At 39.4% G+C, this 24,430-nt stretch overlaps 1 protein-coding gene across 1 annotated transcript in view; it reads left to right on the top strand.

Moving 5' to 3' along the window:
- Positions 1-24,430, top strand: part of hs6st3b (heparan sulfate 6-O-sulfotransferase 3b) — a gene marked incomplete at both ends in the record, with an annotated part of 58,480 nt that extends 34,050 nt beyond the window's left edge. Inside the window, one exon of the mRNA XM_083921937.1 lies at positions 23,662-24,430. Coding sequence (XP_083778063.1) covers positions 23,662-24,430 — 769 coding nt within the window. The remainder of the gene's footprint in view (positions 1-23,661) is intronic.

The raw sequence follows: 24,430 nt of genomic DNA, 5'->3' as shown, positions 1-24,430 counted from the left end.
GCAGAACGGAGTTACGGCAGGATCATTTCTTCTTGTCTCTTTCTGTTAAACTGAGCTTCAGATGGCATTCAGTCTTGAGTTGAGCTAATATACTGTAGTCGAGTCATGAAACAACTTTGCGCCTTTGTATGAGATAGCACCTTTAATTGTTCCATGACCAGTATCTCGGTGTGCTGCTGAAACTCTCAAAGACAGAGCAGTTTGACTGTACTGCGGCCATGTTCCCCTGCACACTGAACCAAACTGACAGCCTTGGAAAAAAAAAAGAAAAACAGCATGACCAAGAGGTCATTACTTTGACTTTGTTTTGTTGTTGAGACAGCAGTCAACCCAATGATGGAGATCAGCCCGACAGGGTTTACTGCCTGAATCAAATAATAACTCCTCCACATAGTAAAAGATTACAATGCAGTACACAAGATGAGTTAGCAGAAGTTGGCATTAAAGAACAAGTGAGGAGCAAACTATAAACGAGTAACGACGAATAATTTAATCAGAATATTTAGAGCATATTAATATTCTCATCCACATGTCATGCACAATACAGTGAGACAAGATGCTAAGCTAACTTTGAGGCATTTGATGGTATACATATATTTCTTATACATGAACCCTGTCTCTCTCTCTTTCTGGAGTGCCCTCTAGAATGGCCCATCAGTTGAGAAAACATGGCGAAGTGCTCTCCAGTAGAGAAAACTTGATCAAGAGCCTTTTACTACCACATTCTAGTCGAGAAAACATGATGAAGTGTTCCCTAGGCTGCCCTTAAAGGGATATTTTTGGTATTTTGAAGTGGAACTGTATAAGCGCAGCAGTGCGCCGCCACAGATCAACTGTTGGGCTTGTGCGCAGGAATACAAAAGTTGGTTGAGAAAATAGCCCCAAAGGTAAAGTGGTGAAAATTTTCTAAATATAGTGTGCACTTACACTTATATATATATATAGAGATTATCTTAAGTGAGACTCCTTTTAGGTGACTAAAATACGTGTTTGCCGCTGCCCTCGTCGGTATCACTACATTGCTTAGCTTACGTGCCAGTACTCCTGCCTGCTCCAAACCGCCGTATCGCGGTCATCTACTGTAGGTAAGGAACTGACTATAAGTAACTACCTCATACAACCCCACTTCAAAATACCTTAAAAATCCCTTTAAATGGAGAAAACATGATGAAGTGCCCCCTAGGATGGCCTTCAATTAAGAGAACAGGATGCAGTACCTTACAGGTGGCCCTAAGTGCTAGAAAACATTCTGCACACTGGTACCCTTTTTATTATTTGTTTAATATTATATTTTGCCCCTACCTCCCAGACAGCCTGTCAGCCCCTGCACCAACAGGTTATGCATGCAAACAGTTTCATATTTATGCACATATTGACCTCATCTCATCTGCATTTAAAAAGACACTTGAGCCAAATGGCAAAAACATACTTTCTCAATAACTGTACCTTCAGTGGCGTCCTGTGCCATGCAGATAGTGTTGGTTGTTTGTTATATGTGATAAGTTTTCTGCCTCCACACCGAGATAATAGAGATGAGTGAAATTTTGTCTGTGATGCTCACAGCATTGAAAAATAACATTGAGAAAAACTAATTTTAATTGGAACTACTTTCTATTGAATTGACAGTTCATATGAAAACTGATGACAGCACGTTCTGTTTATTAGCCAATGTAATTGAAGTCCTGACTTTGACACATTGTTTCAATTTTTTACAATTATATTTATCATTTCAAGTGAGAAAATATGATTTCTTTATTTCAGTTTGAAATCATTCCCTTGCATCTTTATTAGTCTCCTAAATTTATTGGAATAGAATTTCCATGTTTGCACATTTGAAATATAATCAATCTGATGAAGTTTCTGTTTTTGGCAACATTTATAAGACAGACTGAAACTAATTTCTCTCATTTATTCTAATTTGACCATGGGCCCTGATACCTGAAGAGATCTCCTGTGCTAATTATGAATAAAACAAAGCTACAATGTGCTACTCCTGTATTTGTTGATGAAGGCGTTTTCCTGGTATTGACTCCTAATAATACCCAGGATCACGATGATAATGAGTTGAAATTGACTGTGGCACATATTGATTTCAGAGGCTTCATTTCACAATTGCAGAGTCTGGAAAAAGCTGTGAAGCAGAGTAACAGATAGAGAAGCCATTTAAAGCCCTGATAACACTTTTCTTACAATCAATAGAATTCCATTTACAGAACAAGAGATCGCTGGCACAGTTAATTTCTTCATGGAAATACCATTTGCAGTTGTCAGTCAAAGTGACAAAATCATATGGTTGTAATACCCCCATAAGTATACCTGGATTACCCCCCAAAAAGTTATGTTCTTCTTAATGTGTCTGTGTAGGGTTAGTACAGTCACTAGTAACACTGATCATTATGACCATATTTGTTAATTATGAATTTTGTTTGTGAATTACAGAAAACAGGCAGAATATCGTTGCCAAAGCTGAACATTTGCATGTGGTACAAAATCCCAGATAACTGTTAGCGGGGAACTAATGAAGTTATTTTTTTGAATTGAGTTTTAACTGTCTGACACCGTTTTCTTTATTTCTAATGATATACTCTTTCCACCATAAAGGAAACAAGCAGCACTGCAGGAGATGAGACTCATTTTAGATACAGAGATGTGTGCAGACCAAACAGTTGTTCTCCTTTGTGAAGGTTTTAGACGACTATAACATAGACTTTGTGGACGGCTGGAGTATATATCTAGTATAGGTAATAAACCCCCCTCCCCCTGTATTAGCAGATGGGACGTGGGCCAAACTAAACAATCAAATTACTCGTCAGATACATTTTTCCCAAAGACCAAATATGATTTCTGTCGTTTTATGACTGACGGCATCACTGTCCACTCTGCAGGTCCATTCAGAAAAACTTAAAAGAGATATTGCTGATCAAATATAACTAACTCAATCTTGTGTCACCGTATTGACTATTTCTCACTTTAGAAATCTGTTTATAGGGATTAGCCAAAATGTCACCTGGACCTTAAACACAAACAAAAAGTATTGACTCTGACTGTAAACAATGAACAAAAGAGGAAGTATTGGCCTTGATATCCATTATCTAACATCCAGGGGGGCATGGCTTGTTTGTATTGCTTTAAACCAATCAAAGTCATCTTGGGCAGCCTTGAGCCCCGGATGCAGCGACGTTGCCCTTGCAAAATAGTTGGCAAAATTGAACAGGAATCCTGCGTGAAAACATGTGCATCGGCAGGCTTACAGTTTATATTTGGTGAGTCAAACCAAGGATTAATAAGCACAGTAGTATTCTACCTGTGAGCTGTAACGGAATGACAGAAAGATGGGTGGTGAACTTGTGCGGTGCTATGGTCCACTGAAGCTCAGTGGATATTGGCTGATGGAGTCAGTGGAGCAAAGCGGAGCCTTGAGTCTGGCTGGCCGTCAGTCTGACACCACACATCAAAGCCTGTATGAATAATTGTCTAATGTGGCAGAACCACACTACTCACAAATGCTGTCTTCCAGCCCAGATCAGTGTTTTCTGCCTTTACCTGCATCATTTGATAATAAACAAATTACCAACCGATGTTTAAGTCAAAACAGTACGTTCACTGCACCAATTAAGAGTGTTTTTTCTCTGTGAATAACGCTGACAAGGGGATATATATATACATATATATAAATATATTTAAGTCAGAGGCAAAGTATCGAAAAATCCTTCTCGGACCTCACGGAAATAAACCTGTTGAATATTTCATTAGATATCAGATTGTTATTTCCACTTGAGAGCTTCTTGCATTTCCACTTTGTTCAATACTTTGCATATTGCAACAGTTCTCATCACTGTGAATATTGTGCATTACAGGATTTTGCTGTTCTTTGGTGTTCTGTGTGTTATTTCATTGCTCTATAAGAGTAGCCCACTATATAAGCCCTGAGGTGTCTTCAAGCTTGTTCTGACAAGAACAAGAATTTATTAAAAGAAATGAATTACTACCAATGTATTAGGTCTGTGATTCCCAGCCTTAAAACTCTAAGCTCATAAATTACCCATGCCCTTGTAAAAAAGCTTCTTATATCCACTTGAGCCAATCACATTTGGAGCTTCTCTAAAGGATTCTTGAGTAAATTGAGTATAATGTTTAAAAATGTCCGCAAAGTAGCCTATTTATCCTTCCATTGAAGAGCAACTCGCACACAAACAACATGCCATGATCAGCACTGCCAGCTCTCTCTTCACAAAGTCTGTCACTGTGAATAATTTATTCTTCTCTATCTCAGATCCAAATAACTGTCTGTTGTTTGTTTAACCTGCTGATCTGACGGACTGAAGAGGAGTTCTCTGTCTGGTGTCTGTAAATACAGGCCTAAGGTCGCTGCTTTGCACAGGATTGGAGTCTCAGCTTGCACATTCTGCCCACTCAGTGCCAGAAAGAACTCAAGAGGGCAGCTGGGCACAAAGCCATAGCCAAGCTTTTGTAGATTTTTGTGTCACTAATACAATACACATTTAATTAATCCCTGGTGATGAATTCAAAAAAAGTTATTTCATCTATAGAATAAAGTGAAAATGTCCTCCCTGAGAAGAGTTTTAACAGGGACTAATGCCTGGTCACTCTAGAGGATATTTTACTTATTTTAAAAACGTATTTAACCACTTTTTAATATTTAATAGTACGCAGCATCCTGGTGCACTCTATGGTCTGCTTGCTCTCACTGGCTACTGCAGGTTTCTGCTCAATATTCCATGGCTGTTCCTTTCACACTGCAGGATTCGAAATCAGGGAGACTCTGATCCAGTCAGTAACATTAAGATTGTATTTGTAAACTTCAATCACTAAGGATCATTTAGGTAGATAATCTGCTCAGACCAGGTTTTGATTTGGAACAGCCCTGTGATTGTCAGGATGGGAAGATCGGACCCAAAACCTGCCCAATTATCCTCTATTACTGCTATCATGGTGGTTAAAACTCGTAATTTCAATTAGAAATGTTTGTGATGATTGGTTGGCAAATACATATGCAGCAACTTGTTTTGAGTTGTAGATATTTTATTTATCATTTAAGCTGTAGTAGGAAACTAAGGTTTATGTTTTTCTCATATTTGTTGACCGTGAAAAAAGTCATGTACCTCTGCCTCCACCTGCGGCTCCCAGTAAGCAATACAGACCAGAAGCTTGAAAAAACAGACTGTCTCCTTTTCTGTTTATATATATATACGTACAGAAGATGTGACATGTTGCTTCTCAGTGTTGCGTATTGTAGATATTTACATTAACCAGGGAATAATTAGGAAAATAATTACTTTTCAACAAGTATTGTCTAAGGATCTACTTTCACATGGCATTTCTGTCTGCCAGGGCGCTGGGGATTACTTCATCCCAGCACTGGGTTTTGCTCCTATGACAACAACATTAAGCTAGGTAAATAGTTAGTGACGTAACCAGCACTATACTGAAAAGTTCAGATATTTTCAACTCGAAGCAAGGCTGAATAAAATAGGCATGCACTCTCTCCTCATTCGAACAAAAAAAAAAAAGATGCCGCTGGTCATTAGAAAAAAACTCGGTGAACACAGGCGATAGTGACTAATTGTGCATATAAGTTGTAGACATTTATAGACATAGATCCCCTTTGTTGGAATTTACTCTCAAAGAAAGTTCAAAGGAAGTATTTACAGATGCAGTATTTGAATGAGTGCACAAGAAGCTGCAATACATCTTATTGTGTTTTCCAGATAGGTTAAATATATTTTCTTTTATGAGTATATCTATAACTACAAATCAATTATTAATTACACCTTCTTCATCACTTGGATGAAATGCAGGTTCCACCATGACCTGTACCTTTATAGGATAGGAAGTGAAGGAAGACCCACACTCGTCTCATCGTCACACAGTTAATAGTTAAACCGATCTCATTACTATTTCAAGTTTTCATGTCACAAAAAGACCAGGCTTTGAGATGATGGCTCATACTGTATGGAACAAATGTGTTTACATGTCCTTTGATCATTCCTACGAGGAATGATCAAAGGCTTTTACAGAGTTGGCTGACAGAAACCATCACTATTTGATCACAGCTATGGTTCCTTAAACATGAGGGCAGCGTTTGCTTATGAATAATTTACTCTGCAGTTATCATATTAGTGATAAAAGCAGAGCAAGATCTGGACCATGAAGCTAAATCCCAAGAGTCTGTAGAACTGCACAGATACAATGACACAGCAGGTTTGCGGCCCCACTATATCAACGAACACAGTGCTCATTAGACTAATAAGTAGCTATATCGATGTGTGCTGAAGAAAGCAGGCAGAGCTGGTGTCTTGCTCTATTTAGCTCTGACAGTGGACAGTGTCTATCTATCTATCTATCTATCTATCTATCTATCTATCTATCTATCTATCTATCTATCTATCTATCTATCTATCTATCTATCTATCTATCTATCTATCTATCTATCTATCTATCTATCTATCTATCTATCTGTCTGTCTGTCTGTCTGTCTGTCTGTCTGTCTGTCTGTCTGTCTGTCTGTCTGTCTGTCTGTCTGTCTGTCTGTCTGTCTACTTCAAAATGTCTGAGCTTTTACTTGGATTTTACACTAGAAACAAATTATGCTTTTCTTTTTGCACGAAAGAGAATAGGATGGTCTGTTGTGCCTTTTTGCATTTTACTCTTCCTAAAGTCAGAACTGAACTGGGAAAGAAAACTTTTAGGTGTTCCTGCACCTGCTGCATAGAACAATCTTGAGCTTAAGCTTCAAAACCCAGTAACAGAGAATGATTTGAAAACGATTGTGAAATCCTTCGAGTCCAGACTGTCTGTGCAAATGTTTTATGTACTCATTTTTATGTTTCTCGAATCCGTGTGCTTTTATGTTAACTGATTATCTGTGTTGCTGCTATTCCTGGCGAGGTCTCCCTTGTAAATGAAATCCTTGAGCTCAATGAGATATGAGATAAACGGTTGTCATTGGTCCATATATAGTCAAGCTGCTTGAAATCTGTCTGAATGGGAGAGGGGCCAAACGTACCTGCCACAGCAAATGAAACGAGAAAAATATCTATCTCAATAGCCCGGTTTGCGTGTTTGTGTTTTTTAAGTGTTGTGTGTGTTTGAAGCACCATCTATTAACAGGCATTAAATGCTTTAACTTTAAATGCATTGGGTTGGTTCATGCAATAAACTTGTTGTCCCTATAAAAAAACATTAAATGAATACAATAATAAATACAATTAGAATTTTACTTGAAAAATGACTTATCCATTCTCAAAGTAGATGTTGATTAATTTTCTTTGGGTTGAGCCATCGATTAATCAACAATTTGTTTCAGCTCTAAATCTATCTGAACAGAACCTATGTTTTATACCCCAAATGTTTACTAAGTCTTGTAATTATGTATTTCTTATTTTCCCTTCTTTTTTTCGACCCAGCATCCTTTCCTCTCTACCGCCCCCCACACAGACACACTTCCCTCTAAATCCAGACTCTCAGCAGGGCAGGGATTATAGCCATGGTTAAAACCTTTCCAGTGCTGCCGGCTTGATCCTCTGTGCCAAGCAGATCTAAAATGAGCTTCAGAAAGTTAGATAATCGGCCTCATCTACATAGCTCTTTTTCACCTGCACTAATATTTACAGTAAGATGTTCTTACTTCATTATGCTATAAAACTACGAGTTCCCACCTGGCTGAAAAATCAGTATTTTTAAAAAATCTAGTGTCCAAAGTAGTAGCGTGCAAATGCAAATAACCATTGCTGGGTAACATGGAAGAATCAAGCAAAAGTATAGCCAATTCAATACCAGGCCTCTTTTGTGCTGGGAAATGTTTCCACATCAATTTCCCTTCAATTTTCTCTACATGGCTGACAGCTAAATTGGCAGAGGAGTCTGTCCATTAGAAATGCACATTCAAGGAAATTAAAACTTTTATGTATCATGATTACAGCCACTCTATCATTTGGAAGAACCGCATAAAAGTAATTATTGTATAAGAGCTAGTTTCATCGAACGTAGCATTATGGTATTTGTGAGAATAACATGAAAACATTTATTAGTTGTATTATAGTCTACTCCTCACAGAGGTCATAAGCTCTCGGCTGGTGCAGATCAAATAAAACAGGCCATCCAGTAATCATACGGTCATAAAATCAATGCCAGCTCCATTGATTTTGATTAAATGTATTCATTATAATATAGTCCAGCTCAATAAGCAGGAACACTAGAAGTGCCTCAGTTTGTGGAAATTACTTTACAGGTGTTTTGACCCAATGGCACATGAAAAGTCAAAGAATCATCAAAGTTATAGAATCCACGTTGAGTCAGACATGAAATTAACTGGTACATAATGAAACGGTTGCTATTTCTAACACACAATTAATTGAACAAAACTACTTGGTTAGGTTTAGATGAAGATGATGTTTTTGTTTAAAATACGTTTAAGTACGTTTCTCACATAATTTAAGTGACGTACGTAAGGCAAGGTTTACATGAGATTCAAGATTTCCTTGAGTTAATACAGGCTAGCATATGCATTATGTTGTTGCATCATTATACAGTATGTTGCTTGTTGTTTTGCACTAATGCAAAACAATTCTTTGTCCTCAGTTAAAGGTCCTATATTGTAAAAGTAAGATTTCCACATCTTTTTTTATTATAAAGCAGGTCGAGGTGCTCTATAAATACTGTAGACTGTAAACTTTTGGTTTAACGCGGGACGTGAACAGTCTCACACAGTCTCCTGGGTGAAAGTTTGTTTGAGCCACCCAGCCACGCTGACCTCCTCCCTACGCAGAATTTTGCGGACTTTGATTTGAAATATATGCTTGGTACATCAAAGACAAATGCAAAATGCACCACACCTTTAAAATCAACTCATTTATACCTTTTTGGACAATTTAGAAATGACCTCTTGACCTCTACTTGTTATCGTTTTACCTGTATTATATGTTATTTTACACTTTCATCAAATGGTATATTTATAATTACAAAATCACAGGGCTTTTTTGCATAACTGTATTTTAATTTACATTTTGATTATCCTAATCAATCTACAAAACCATGTTATTTAATTAAAACATTTTAATGGCTCTCAATTCTTTATTATTGCTTCTTCTCTGTGTTGCTGTTTTCCTTTTGTTTTTGTTTGTCCCTACAATTGACTCAATGTCCCTGATCTCTTGAGAATGAATAAAGGTTGAATAAATGAATACATTTTTTAGGAGACATGGGCCGGACAGACTGACATTTCAATCCATAAGCCATGCCTAAACCCTCTGTGTAGTAGTAAAAGCAGTAAAAGAAACTAACAAGAGTAGTATCGCTGGATAGTATTTGTATGTCAGTGCTTGTGGATAGTTGCTGATATCATTAATAATTCCTCACCCCTCATCCTTTTCACTTACCCAGAGGCAGATCAGCATTTATTGTATTGCTCTAATAAAGATGGTGATGGTCATGATGATAATGAAAGTCCATTATGAGGATTAAAAAAAACTGTTACTGCTGAATTTAAGCGAAATTGTTGGGACATAAAATGACTGGACTGAGAGGATGAAGCTGAAGCTGAAGTTGTGTATGTGTATGCGAAAAGTGTCGGAGAGACGTGAGACTCTCGTGGCAGCAGTGAAAGCTCTCAGTGTCTCCACCACTGTGTTATGTGATGTGACATGTACTGTGGTTTCCACTGCCAGCCTGTGTATTCGCGTCTTCTTCCCTGGCTGTATTATTAATTCAAAGACCATGCGAGTACACGCCTTGTCTCCTCCTCCGCTGTCTCTTGGAGAGATCTTTGAAAGAGAAAGATTAAAAGGAGGGCATAATTAGACAGGAGGGTTTTCACTAGCATGGTAATTGAAGCTGGGCTGTCATATTACAATGTCTAATTGGTCTCAAATTACAGAAAAGCCATTACGACAGCAGGGAGTCACTTACCAATGTAAAGGGACATTCAGATTTCATGTCCAACCTTTTCCAGTTATTGTGCAGTCATTTCTCCTGTAGAGACACTTGTATCCAAACACCCCACTTAGAATTGACAGTAAATGGAGTTGCATTTGTTCATTTCAACTATATCATGTCATTGGGAAGTAGCATATGAGATCTATTATTATTGTTTCACTGTTATGTAGCTGAATTAACACTGCTTAAGTGCCACTTAAATCTTTGTTCTCTGCTGCTTCAGAAGCAGAGGAGGTCAAACAGGTGCTGTCCCAGGAGCTGAAATGAGATGACGGATATTATTAAAGCTACAAAGCCATTCAGTTTTGAGTAAAGTTGGTGACATCCTGGAGCTGCATCCTTAGCAGATTCTTCTAGATTCATTCAACCTTCCCAAAGTATACAGCTTTTAATAAGGTCTCGCCCCTGGAAAATGCTTTTCCCTTCCTGCTCTTATGCTTCTGCTCATTGCGGCAAGGTTACATTTTTGTGTTTGTGAATCAGATCTGTGTGTGTCAGACTGCGGGGTGCATGAGCATCACAAAGAGCAGAAAAGGCAGTGAGGCCTGTGCTGACCCAGCTTGCAGTGTTCATATTTGAACAGCGTGGGCTGATTTCACCTCAAGTGACATTTTACCTGAGACTTCACTCCACACTCACTTTGTTCAGGGAGTACATGGTTGTGTTTACCATCGCTGCCATCCATGAAGTGGTTTCTTGTGTCTCAGCTCTGGGAGATTTATCTGTTGAGCTGCTGTTGTTTTAGCTTCAGAAAGTCCCAAAGCTGTATAAATTGGGCTACCACGGACCAAGTACCAGAAGCTCTGCATGAAGTGACGGCTAACTTTTCTTTGTAATCAAACAAATGTAAAGAAATGACAACAAAGAGATGAAAAATTCATAATCAAAGTAAAAAGCTATGTTTCTAAGATGATTTTATATTAAAAGTAAATTAAAGTTGTTTATTTGGCAGTCTATTATTACACTGAATAAAGTAGAATGGCACTTGGAGGGTGCAGACCTCCACCAACCTGGATTTTTTTTTAATCCTCATTATGGAATTTCATAATCATCATGACCATCACAATCATTATTGGAGCAATACAATAAATGCTGATCTCCCTCTGGGTAAGTGAAAAGGATGAGGGGTGAGGAATTATTAATAATTTCAGCAACTATCCACCAGACCTCCGAGGCCAACGGTGCATTCATATGCTCTTCGGATGGTTCTGCAACAAAAAAAATGTGTTGTATTTATTTTTCAGAGTTTGAACAGTACATTCATTCATTCAAGTGCAAAAGAAAATGAATGAAATATGATCTGGAACTAATTCTTCAGATTTTTTTCCGACACCAAATGTATACAGCACAATAAGTAAAAAATAATTTGTGTAATTTGTACAATATAACAGTATATATATATATATATATATATATATATATATATATATTAAAACTGGCCCCTTGCATCAAACAACAATGAGGAGCAGGCTACAGAGATCTGGTAAGCATACCTATTTCCAACTCCACCTTTTTTAAACTTGTTGCGCCACTTGAGACTCCCTTTGGAGCCACAAAAACTTTCTACAACATTTTGTCACGCAGCCCTGATGTGTAAAATAGGCACTATTTCCATATTAAATAGTGTTTAAGGGTATTTAATCATTATTGGTGTGAGAAATTATCCATTAAATCTTCCCTTAGATAGTGACATTTTCATTTTATCCTGTTTCTGTCGTTTTAAAGTGTTTCCCTTTTGAAGGGCAATTTTTTCCTCTTGTTGTTATCTGCCACTCCCACTACAAGCACTTTGTGTATGCGCATCATGTCAAGTGCTAGCAATGCCTGCTTCCTGACAAGTAAATGAAAGGTCCCATCGTTCTTCTTGTTTCTTCCCAGGTGACACCCTCTGTCCCCATTCCGTCACCATTCAAAAAGCCAAACAAGATGCCGAGAACCTCAAAAACGGTCCATTACGGTCCGTCAGGGGGGAACGCAGACACCATTAAGGAATGGTATCGGTTACAAATAATGCATGTCTCCGGTCTCATTCTCATCTTGTTTGTGAGAAACGGGACATCGCAGAGATGTACAGATGCACCACAGAGACCTTGCATGCAGAAAAACGTCCTCTCTCTCACAGACCAAGGACATCTCCTCACCAGAGAGATGAAGAGAGGATTCAAGCAAGAGCCGGCCACATAATTCCACTCTAAAGCCATTGAACAACAGTATGAACAACTGAAACAAACCTACAGTATTGACATTCAAAGCACATCACACTTTCGTGCTCCGTTTATTACAGCACATTGGGATTGTCTTTATAGTTCTGCTGTGGGAATATTACAGTGGACTGATAGAGGAGAGCCCTTGTGAGTCTCAATCACCTTACCGCTAGTGTGGTAATATCAATGTCTCTTTTCATGACTGCTGAAATTAAAGACCGCAGGGATGGAGGAAGTCATTACCGAGAGAAGTCATTTCTCTTTAAACATCTTATCACATGGTGTATGGTGCACCACTCAGGGTTTTTTTTCTCAAGGTTAAGAACATAGCACTTAATGTTACATCTCTAAAGTGGTAAAAGATGCACTAATCGGGATGATCAAATGCAAGTGTTAATGCTTCTTGTAACACCATGAGAACCCAGCCTGTTCAGAAAATTCTTCCCACGCAACTTGCACTACACCGCATTATCTCCCTGTGTTAGATTTTATAACAAAACGTTAAACATGCTGGTTTGTGGTTGATTAAGATCACAATCACTGATACGGGTTCAGCTCCACTCGTTTTTACTTGATATCTGTGTAGGCACAATAAAAATATTAAATGTCATTGTTGCAAAATACAAGCTTTTGCCAAACACCTCACACAATGTCTGCAGACCTTTACAATTTAAAAAAAAGCTTGTTGACAGCACACTTGGTCATTTTCATTCACACAGCTATGAAAGTCAATGCTGAGCCAATACCAGCTCACCCGCTTTTATGCGTGCGGCAATCTCAAGATGTAATCTCAAAACTCAAAAGGCTCACTCTTTTACTGTGAGATGCCATTAAGTTCTGAGGCGTTTATGCCTTTTTAATGAGAGAGCTAAATTGCCTTCATACGCAGTGATTTTTGTGCAAATGAAAGCCTCGCAGACTATGAATGTCAAGTGCACGACAAAATGTTCCTTGGCACATTGTGAGGCCACGGGCTGCAGCATCAGGATTCACACTGATGACCGTGTGACGAAGCCCTGCTGGAAAATCTTTAATATGTAATGAACAAGATGCAGAAGTCTAGTAGCATGCAACATTGTAACTGCAGTCTGTGTCATAAAAATGATCTGTAGGATGAAATGTAGCTGCAGTGCAACAGTCAGACTGTACCAAATATTCATATCGCTGTATCCTTTTGATTAGAATTGACTTGACACCAGTATCCTGTTGAAGGAGATTCCTTTGGTGTGAACAATTTTGGATACATCTTCAGACTCAGCCAGAATTGTGACAGTTACTGCAGAAGGTGTCAGTTATTTAATCCTGGCACATATCCCCGAATCACCTCTCTTCACTCTTCTCACTTTCTACAAATACATGTAGCTACATCTATTTGTCTGATAGCAGCAACATGTTTGAATCCGTGCAAACAGATTTTGTTATCCTAACCTTCACTCAAGGGCCACTTACTAGTGCATGGAGTTTGTTCAGTTGCAATGAGCTATGTGTGGAAGTTCTTCCGTGTAATGCGGTGAGCTGCTAGTTAGGCCTAAGTGTTAAACTATGACGTTCCACCGCAGTTACACAGTTTGTTTTGAGTAATCTAACAAAAACTACCTGGTTTGGATTAGGAAAGGATCATGGTTTGGGTTCAAATAAATAAGTTTGTTATGTGACCTCAGTTTCATACTTCGGTTCAGTAGTCGAAGAAAATAAAAGAAACCCATCCATCCATAGATCTGTAGAGTGTACTTAAAAGTAAAAGTATTCATAAACAGAATATGATATTATTAGATCATAATTATTGATAGATTAATGTAAATCCAAATTTAATGTTGCAGCTGTTCATTAATTCGTTCATCTTCAACTGCTTGTCCCTGTCGGGGTCGCGGGGGGCTGGAGCCGATCCCGGTTGACTACGGGCATGAGGCAGGGAACACCCTGGACAGGACGCCAGTCTATCGCAGGGCACATAGAGACGAACAGAGACAGACAACCATTCACACCTACGGGCAATTTTAGAGTCATCAATTAACCTAACACCTGCACGTCTTTTGAATTGTGGGAAGAAACCGGAGAACTCAGAGAAAACCCACGCAGACACGGGGAGAACATGCAAACTCCACACAGAAAGCCGGGATGCGAACCTGGAACCTTCTCGCTGTGAGGCGACAGTGCTAACCACTGTATAATATACTGCTGTGTATCTTAATCGATAACAATACATGTTATTTCATTTGTTGATAATATTTTGTGTTGATCATCAGAATCTGTAAAGTAACGAGTAACTAAAGTTTCCACATAAATGAAGCGTAGTAAAAAGTACTCTAAATCTAGTAAAATACAAATATTAGAAGTGTAAAATGAAATTACTCAAGTAAAGTGGAAGTACCTCAAAATTGTACTTTTATTATGTAAATGTTCTTATTTACTTTCCCCCACTACGGGTTAGTTTGATAGACGACACATCATGCAAGGCAGATATAAAAGAAAGCGTCCATACCACAGCCCTGCCCCCATACTTCCAACACTATCTTTTTCACACTGAATGGAGCGTCATAATTAGCTGCTAAATAGATGAAAAACATTCATCTATTCAAAAGTGTTTCTTTTTTTCTTGTTTTTCCCCCAGACGCTTCTGTCAATGTTCAACTATAGAAACCAAGGTCAATCTGCCGCCTTTGTCAGAGCTCATAATTACCATGATGTTTACTGTACTTTCATTTACGTCATCTCATACTTGCTGCAATCAGCGTCATGGCGTGTAGGCTTTTTCAATTAATTTACAGCAATGCATGCTGAGTATGGAAAGAAAGAGAGTGAAAAAATGTCATATGCAACCAGATAACTTAAAAATAAATAACATGCCGAGACAGTAGCTGTGTAGGCTCTGTTTGGCACTATCCAAAGTTTAATCCTTATTTAATAAGAGTTTAAGTTTAATGATTTATCATTAACAAATCAGCCAACAGTGCAGCATCACTTCACACGCCCAGATCAAAGTCCCAAGTTGAAGAAGCTTTTCTGATGTTGTATCTTTTGTTAAAGGTTTCTTCAAACCTTGAATACTGTATTTCTCAAACAAAATCTATCATTGTAGTTTAATCAATTATTTTAAAGGTGAATTTATTTTGGAGACACTCTGGTCTAAATAAGATAAGCAGCGAAGTCTGATCATTTGTCCTTGGCACTGCAGTGGGCAGAAATTGATGAATAAATACAATAAAAGATTGCAGCATCTGGTAGGTAACGCCTGAGTTTTAAAGGTTATTCTTTCTTTCTCAGGAGGCTGTAAAATGAAACTCCCTCAAGAGAGATGTGATGTGATTGTTTCCTCTGGTCTGACTGGTACGCCTTTTCCATTTATGGAAAAAAGGGTTCAGTGTATGGTTGACTGTATGAAGGTAAATGTAACCATTACTCTCAGTCTGCTTAGTATTTGCACTTTCTCACTAGGTTCTGAATAGGATCAGGGGAGTATCTTCATATAGGGGCTCACCCCAGGCTACATGATGATAAAAACCACACCTTAAGATCTTGCCCTTCAATTATTGCTGAACAAAAATCCAATATAGTTTTTATTACGTTCTTGATAGAACTTCATAAGTTACCATCGGTGTTAAGGCTAGAACAGTTCGTCCTTTACACCACCCTTTGTATATGAAACCTCTGCTTTAATAATGAGTGCACATTGTATATCCATATATAGCCTACCTGTGTAGTTTTAGAGTGTGACTTTGACAGTTGTTAATCGCTTAAAGGGAAGAACTGGGGCCATCTCACTGAGAGCTGAGGTAGTTTAGCTGAGGGCAATGCCACTGGCATACGCGTATTCCTGTTCTCTCCTGCTGGGGACTGCTAACAAATGACTCTGATCAGATGTACTACTGCCCGGATCATGTTTGAGGCCTCTGGCACAACAAAACCATATGCTACCCGTTGGCAATTTCTAGCTATGCATATAATCTTTAACCCTGTCTCCTGGATTACATGTAAATGCTAAACTTTTCTCACTGTTTCATATGTTTTGATTGCATTAACTTTTTTTTTCTTTCTAAAGTTCAGTGATTTTGTAGTCACTATAAGCAGATATTGTATTTCAAGATTAGATATTTTGACATAAAACAAATAAAATATGTTGTCAGTACAGTAAAAACACATTTTTGCATCTTGCTTTGTCAACCGGCTGACGTGAGTCATTCAGTGTCTTTCTTAGCCGTCAGGTGAGCAGGGAGCTTTGATTGCTGACGCCAGTCGCTGTGACACAGAGCCGGTTGAAAAACAAGTTCACAGCTATTTTAATGTATTCGGTGCCATGTATATGCATTACTAAACCTCATTTCTCTTGCTAGCATGACGATCACAATCACAAAGTAGCCACGCCCTACAGAATCGCCCGCTTTATTGTCTATTTTACTCTTAATGGGACCATTATGTAGAAAATTAACATCATGCTGTATTGAAAAAAACTAAAGCGAATGAGACCATAAACTCATTTGGAAAATGTTTACTAAGGCAATAAATCCAGTTAGGAGTACGTGATTTTCTCATTGACTTCTACACAGTAGGACACAGTTTTTTACAGAAATGCGCCTCTGCATTGGATTCACTTTTCAGACTCGGAAGCTGCATCCATCTCTGGTATACAGTCTATGCTACGGACGCACACGCGGTTCCATTCCTACTTTATTGAAGATCTGCATCAATATGGCATTCCACGCATGTACATCTCCTGAACCACTCTATACATAGTGGTGGTCTTTATATTGCTTTAAAGATGGCGGATTTCCTCACTTTTATAGTAGGGTTTTTTTCTACCTTTACATTCCCTTTTTCCACTTATTCTTTCTTCTTCTTCAATTCTTTCTTCTTCATCTTTTTCTTCTTCATCTTCTGTGAAACCAGCTAGAGGTATGAGAGTATGGAACCACTGGAGCAAATGAGAAAGCACGCTTTCTACGCGTACAGTCGTCACGGTCAGTATTGTTGGTCTGCATGCAGACGTAAAAGTCATCATCCGCTTCTGTCCAGGCGAATGCAGGGAATATAAATTGCACTTAAAAACATTCCCTTGTTCAGAAATAACGATCAAACCTTGCTGCTGCAAATGAATTGTACATAAACATACTTCCTTGGATGTGTTGTTGGAGGTGTTGTTAACATTATATAAGCTGTCTCTGTGCACTCAGTTGCCCTGTTTTATAATACGATTCATAGTCACATAGTTTTTTTATAAAAATCTGATTTCCTCAGGAGCAGCTTGCAACATGTTCCAATCTCTGATTTTACGTCTTAAAATACAAAACTATACCAGCCTGAAATTGTTTGTTGCGATACAATCAAACATCACCATGTTGCCTTCCGCTCTCATAAACTTTATCATTACCATGATTTACCTGAACAAGGAGTCTCTTGGTAAAGGCCATAAAAAACAAGGAGTGAAGAAGAAGAGTGAGGGTTGTTTACGTATATGCAGCGGGTACCTCGAGAAGAGGGTAGTGAGGAGAGACGATGCACAGCATAGCAGGAGATAAACACAGGCGATACAGGGGGAGATTGACGAGTGGAATCAGCAGCGTGATTAATGTGACAACCTTTAAGAAAAGGGGAATGGATCCGGAGGGAACACTAATGTCTAACACTAATGTAGGACGTGGAGGAGAAGCAGAGTGGAGAAAAGGGCAGGAGTCAAGTGAGATCCAAAATTACAGCCATTCTCATGGCGCATTTCACTCTCTGCTCCTAGAAACATTCATCTGAACCTTTGGTATACTTTACCTCTTTAGGGATGATACTGAATGTTTAATCTATGGACTATAAATCATTTAAATAACATTCAGCCATACATTAGTATGCTGTCACCAATGTGGTATAATATACTTGCTATTCTGCACACTAACTTCTGTGTAGAAGTTTTGTCGGATACCAAACAGTAAGGTGACCCTGGAAATGACAGTAATACTTAACATGGACCTCCTTTCAAAATATGATTCTAGTAGTTTAGCAGCATATGATTTAACTGTGATGTTACATGTCATTCATAGCCATGCCTGTCTCTCTTGACCGTGACTGTTATCCAGGCAACTAAACCCAGGAAGTGACAGTAAAAAGTTGTTTAAAAATCTTTTTCTTAATGCTCCTGGGCTGCCGAGGATGCAATGGAGAGAGATCAAGACTGATACATTGCGAGGATAAATCAGAGAAGCCAGCAGACTGTAAACAGAAGCTTCACACGATACAAAAGTAGCTGCTTCAAACTCTGACTCCATACACACAGTGTCTACCACACTACATCCATACAACATCAGTCAGTCCCACTGTTGTACTGGGACATGGTCTGTCTTTACTTATTTACTGCTCACTGTGTTAGCCTTTGCTCTCAACAACTTTCTGCCCGGCTCACTGAAACATATTGTTTTGCTTTTCCCTATTGTCTAGCCCACCCTCAAGCACCTGCAATGATATCCAACTCCTACACAGAAAGAGTCTTGATGCTTTGAAACACTGGGCGCTCAGGCTGAAAGTACAATGTCCCTTTTAGCAGCTTGCAATCAGAGAGAAGCGGTGGGCTGAAATGGTGTCATTGACGCTAATTACGGGCAATTAAAAGCCACTTGTCTGTTCTTGGATTCAGGGGTTGCTTTAGTCACAATATTCAAAGGGGACTGCCTGGTATTTTAGCTTAGACTGTGTAAAACAGGGATGTAGTTTCCGTTCCATAGGTTTCTGTAACGCCATTGTGAAGCTCTGTATGTGGGTGATTCTAGCTGTCGCCAACTTGGCAGTAACTGTCACTCAAAACTGCAGGATAACTTTGAGCCTTAACATCATTTGAACGGGTGAGTAATATAAAAAAGCAGTAGGGAAAATGTCAGTCTTTCTGTTGGTTTGTCCATCAATACATTGAATGGATTGCTATGAAATGTATTTTTCCCCTTAGGGTGGTTTGCAATAACTTGATTCTCTGACTTTTCCACTGATGCCATCATCACATACATTTTTTATTTGTCCAGTCCCTTGGTTTCAAATACCTGCAAAATATGAAATTCCCATTATCTGTACTTTGTGTTTAAAGCTAATCAGCAAATTACATGTTGAACATGGTAAACATTATACATGCTGAGCAATCGGATTACTTTATAGCCAGGGTATAATAATCCCATACAACGGCTAGGAAGTCTAATTCCTTTGCACAATTCAGTATCGTGCCGATTTGAGGGGGAATATCAACCTCGTGTCCGAGTGCCCGTCACTATGCTCTCTTTACTGACTGATTTGACAAAACAGTAATTTTTTATCTGATTTACTTTTTTATTGTTAAAATTATTATCTATTAAAACATTTTTTTTAAATTGGTGACTGTTTTATAAAAATGATGCAACTAAACCTAACAAAGAAACGGCAAAATATTCTCTCAAAAACTCAATAGTTATCCTTTTGCCTTCTGAGGAATTCCTTACCATCTATATTTAGTTCTGATGCTTTCCAACTGTTCACCTTTTCATTAGTGCACTGCATTGTGGGAGAATATTGTCCTGCTTCAGCACAATCAATAGTTACGTGTTTTTAGTGTGCATGCTGACTGAGTATACTTTATTTGACAGTTTTCAAGTGTGAACACAATGAAAACCTCTCTACTAATTGTATTGGTATTAAGTATGTCTTGTTTTCCTAATGTTCAAAGTAGACCTTAAATACTTTGTTAAGAACACAGAGCTTATAATTAAAGAAAGAAATACTGGTTTGAATGAACATAACTCTTTCTCAGCCATTGTCTCAAAGAGCTGTTTTTCAGATGTATCAGTCAAAGATAGCTTTCAGGGAGGCAGTGTTTCCCTATTTCCATAGCCATTAACTACATCTAAATGATGTCTGCAGCAGCTCCGTCCCCTGCTCCCCTCATCACTTTTTGCTCAAGTTTCCATTCTCAGCCACACCTTTGAATCCCTCATCTGTCTCTGCTCAATGGATCCCATTTAGTTTGTGATCCAGTGAAGTCGGGCTGCCGGCACTGCTGCCATAGAGATGAGTATTCTGGGGAGGAACGAGTTGCAATATCCATTATCCATTATTGATCCATGATTAACTAGAGTTCAACAGGGGTTGGTCCCAAATCTTCTTCCGGAAGATTTTGCACTTTGTCACACTTTGTCACAGCATTGCCATACAAGACAGTATATTATTAAGGTGTCTAATTCTGCATCCTGCAGTATGTGGCATGTTTTTATAAGAACAAATATCCGGTGGAAAGCAGCATCAATGTAAACTTTTTGGAGAACTTTTGATAGTGAATGTGAATTTTCTGCAAGAGTGGAATTGACGATACCATAGGTAAGAAAAGCCTGATAGCTCACCCCCTCCCTCCCGACAGCCATCTGTATCACTCAGGGAGAGCCTGCTCAAGACAGCTTTGCAGACCAGCTGATCCTGATGCATTTTGACACTGATGGTGAACACAGCTGACCTTTGGGCTGTCGAGTGCACTCAAACAACACTTCCTGCATGTGTTTATGTCCCAGAGACAGTCTAATGAGGGTGTATCTGCAGCCAGCCATCTCCAGGAACAAGTGCCAGGATGCAGCTGCTGCCACCAGGGCTGTAATCAGAGCTTCTTGCCTGATGCTTATTGGGTAACTTTGTCACGTGGCATTCCAGCAGCACTGTTAGGACAAATCTTCCCAATATAAACTCAAGACATTTTTTTTTAGCCATAATTTGGTTTGTTCAGTCAGATAATGTTGCTATTTGCAAACTTGAATACCCTCGAATTTGTGTTATACTGTATCTTATGCTACACCATACCTATGTACTGGCATATTCATATTCTCTCCAGTGTCATGTTTTATGTTAGGGTCAGGAAAGTTTGATTGAAATTAGAGAAATTGATAAATCATAACAAGCACAGCATACACTACACTTAAAACCGCAATGCAAAGTAGCCTACAACAACTCAAACATTTGGAACTGAACCAGGTTTGCCAGAATTGAAAATACGTTTGCATATCCCATCTCAACAGTGTTATCCAGTGATACTTTATAGTTCATCATGAAAACTGTTTCACACAGCTTTTCTGAATTTACAAGTGATGTGTATGAAATCAGATTCACGCTTTATTTTTCACCCACATGTCATGAGTTCTGGAGGGAGGAAGTATCTTTGTTGTTTCACAGCCTGTGATCACCTAACATCTCAGCCATAAAACAAAATGTTGCTTGATATTAGGTGAAACTGATAATCATGATGAGTTGGAAACTGATGACAACATTTTATAAAGTAATGCTTCATCTTATGAAAGTATTAGAACTGGCTAGGACTGCAACTAACAATTATTAGGGGGCAACTGTGGCACAGAAAGTAGAGCGGTTTAACTTTAAACCACAAGATGGAAGATTTAATTCCAGCCTCCTCCTGGCCTCATGTTCAAGTGTCCTTGAGCAAAACACTAAACCCCTAATTGCTCCCCGGGCGCTTTTCAGCTGCTCACTGCTCCTAAGGATGGGTTAAAAGCAGACATTGTACTACATAGTACTAACAGTGGAATGTGACCACTGATCAATAAAGTTAAAGTTTTCCCTATCAGTTAATCTGGTTAGCTGATTATATCTTTGATTAACCAATTACTTGCTTAATTTAACTGACATCCTCCAAAGTCTTGGTTTGTCTTACCAACCATCTAAAACGCAAAGACATTCAGTTTACAGAGATATAGATGGCAAAGATAAGAAACTAATCCTCACTGAAAAACAAGAGAATGTTTGGGAAAATCATTAACCCGTTATCAAAGAAGTTTGTTTAATCCACAAATCGATTAAGTCTAACTGTTTCAGCTCTAGAACAGACTCCGGAGACAGCCCCCTCCATCCTCATCAGTGAAGCAGACTCTGATAATGGCCATGATGTTATCTCAGTGTTAGCTGATTTAACAGAACTGGTAAGGACACAAATGGAAAAAGTAGCTGTTTAAAAACAAACACAAGAATCCGAATAAACGGTATGAAGTTTGGGCAAAATATTCCAGTGTGAATCCAACCCTGAAAGACAAGAAGTGAAAGCAAAGGAGGCTGTTTGTGTGGAGCTCTTTTATTACCACTCCTGGTTGAGACTGTGTGTTGTTTGTTGTGTTGAAAGAAGTGAAGCAGCACGGAGAGCAGCTTTGGAGTCAGTGTGAAATCTCAGCGCTGCACTCCACTTTATCTGCCCTGACTGTTCACAGGGGAGGGGGAGATGCATCATTAAATATTCACATGGCACTCACAGGACATCGCCTTAGGAGAGGTTTACCTGGTCAACACCTGTCCAATCTTTGTTTTCCATCAGAGTGCGCTTTGACATACCTGTGCTTCCGGACAGTAGATCTCCTTGGAAGTCTTCAACCTTTGCATGAAGGACAGATGAAACCTCATATGTGGGCTGTCACTCAAGCAAAAATATCAACTCTCAATCAAATGCAGTTATAGTTGACATGTAATGTTGCTATCAATTTTATGTTTGAGACTGGCTGTTTTACTTCCTCAACCAAAGAACTTCATCAGCCCCCTTTGTTTTGCCGTTTTCTCATATGAACTCTGGACATTGTTTGGAAAAATCACATGCAAGGTTGCCCTTTCACACATGTAGCACACAACAGGAGATTGTGCATGACAGATATGTTCTCACTCACTAGAAATATGCCGTGGTAATGGAGCCAGCTCGTAATTTGTTCATAAATAACCGAGTCCATTGCCGTTCCTTAACTTTATCTAACTAAGTTTCGAATCTTGTGGTCTTTCCATTTAGACATTCTCATTGAAATCTTTCTGTTAGTCACTTTTCTTTCTCACCCTCATTCGTTTGTTTGACAGCTGCATATAAGAGCTAGAGCTGGTTTGTATTAACGTGGGTGGTGTCTCACAGACTCCGTTGCAATGATTGGCTAGCTACAAGACCTGGACATTGTATTGGCTGAGAGCGTACATCCACGGAGGAGAGGTCCGTTCTTTGGGCTGCTCTGAGCGCATGCAGTATAAACGACCTGTATCAAAAGAGTTGCACTCATTTACCAGTTCTTCAACCAAATGTGTTTTCTCCTGTAAAATCCCTGCTATGATTAGGTGACAAATGATTTGTAGGATATCCAGTTAAAAGTGCAAGGAATTTGAGACACCAAAAGTGAAACCTCATTATCTTGTAACAGTGACATGTTTGGGATTTAGCTGGGTCAGTTTTACTCACTTTCTGTATGGACATGGATTACCATTATGTCTTGATACCCTATTATTCTACATTTTGGCAGGTGGGAGAAATCTGTGGAATGAAAATGGTTTTAGCTCAATTTTGTAAATCATCACTCTGAGGCAATTTTTAAGGGCAATATATAGAAACTCTATAATAATCTCATTAGTGAGACTTTCAGTTTGCTAATTAGATTCAACCTTGAAGTTTCATGCACAGACAAAAGTCACCATCTGTCAGCACAATGCAGGGCAGCCCTCTGTGATGATGATGTGCTCACAGCTCTCTCAACTGTGTTTGTTTTGGCTGCAGGAACTTCTACTACATCACCATGCTGCGAGACCCCGTCTCCCGCTACCTGAGTGAGTGGAAGCACGTCCAGCGTGGAGCTACGTGGAAGACCGCCCTCCACATGTGTGACGGACGCTCGCCCACCCAGGATGAGCTGCCTACCTGTTACAGTGGGGATGACTGGTCCGGTGTCACTCTGACAGAGTTCATGAACTGCCCCTCCAACTTGGCCAGTAACCGGCAGGTCCGCATGCTGGCTGACCTTAGCCTGGTGGGCTGCTACAACCTGTCTTCTATGAACGAAAGCCAGCGTAACCACATCCTTTTGAGTAGCGCCATGAGCAACCTCAAGAACATGGCTTTCTACGGCCTGACTGAGTTTCAACGCAAGACGCAGTACCTGTTTGAGCGGACGTTCAGCCTGCGCTTCATCGCCGCTTTCACACAGATCAACAGCACGCGTGCGGCCAACGTGGACCTTAGCGAGCCCGTGCGCAGACGCATCGAGGACCTCAACTATTTGGACATGCAGTTGTACGAGTACGCGAAGGACCTGTTCCTCCAGCGTTTCCAGTTCACCCGCCAGAGGGAGCACCAGGAGGTGCGCTTGAAGAGGCGCGAGGAGAGGCGTTGGCTGAGGGAGCAAAAAGAGCAGGGCAGGCCATGGTTGCCCAAACACAGAGGGGGAGAAAATGGAGGTGGGAGGAGGGGAGGAGAGTTGGAGAAAGGGACTGATGGTGACTTCCCCACCACCACTGAGGACTACACAAGCCAAGTGGCCCGTTGGTGA

Source organism: Echiichthys vipera (assembly GCF_963691815.1).
Source record: "Echiichthys vipera genome assembly, chromosome: 10".
Classification (NCBI taxonomy): domain Eukaryota; kingdom Metazoa; phylum Chordata; class Actinopteri; order Perciformes; family Trachinidae; genus Echiichthys; species Echiichthys vipera.
This window is presented reverse-complemented; position numbering and strand designations above follow the sequence as displayed.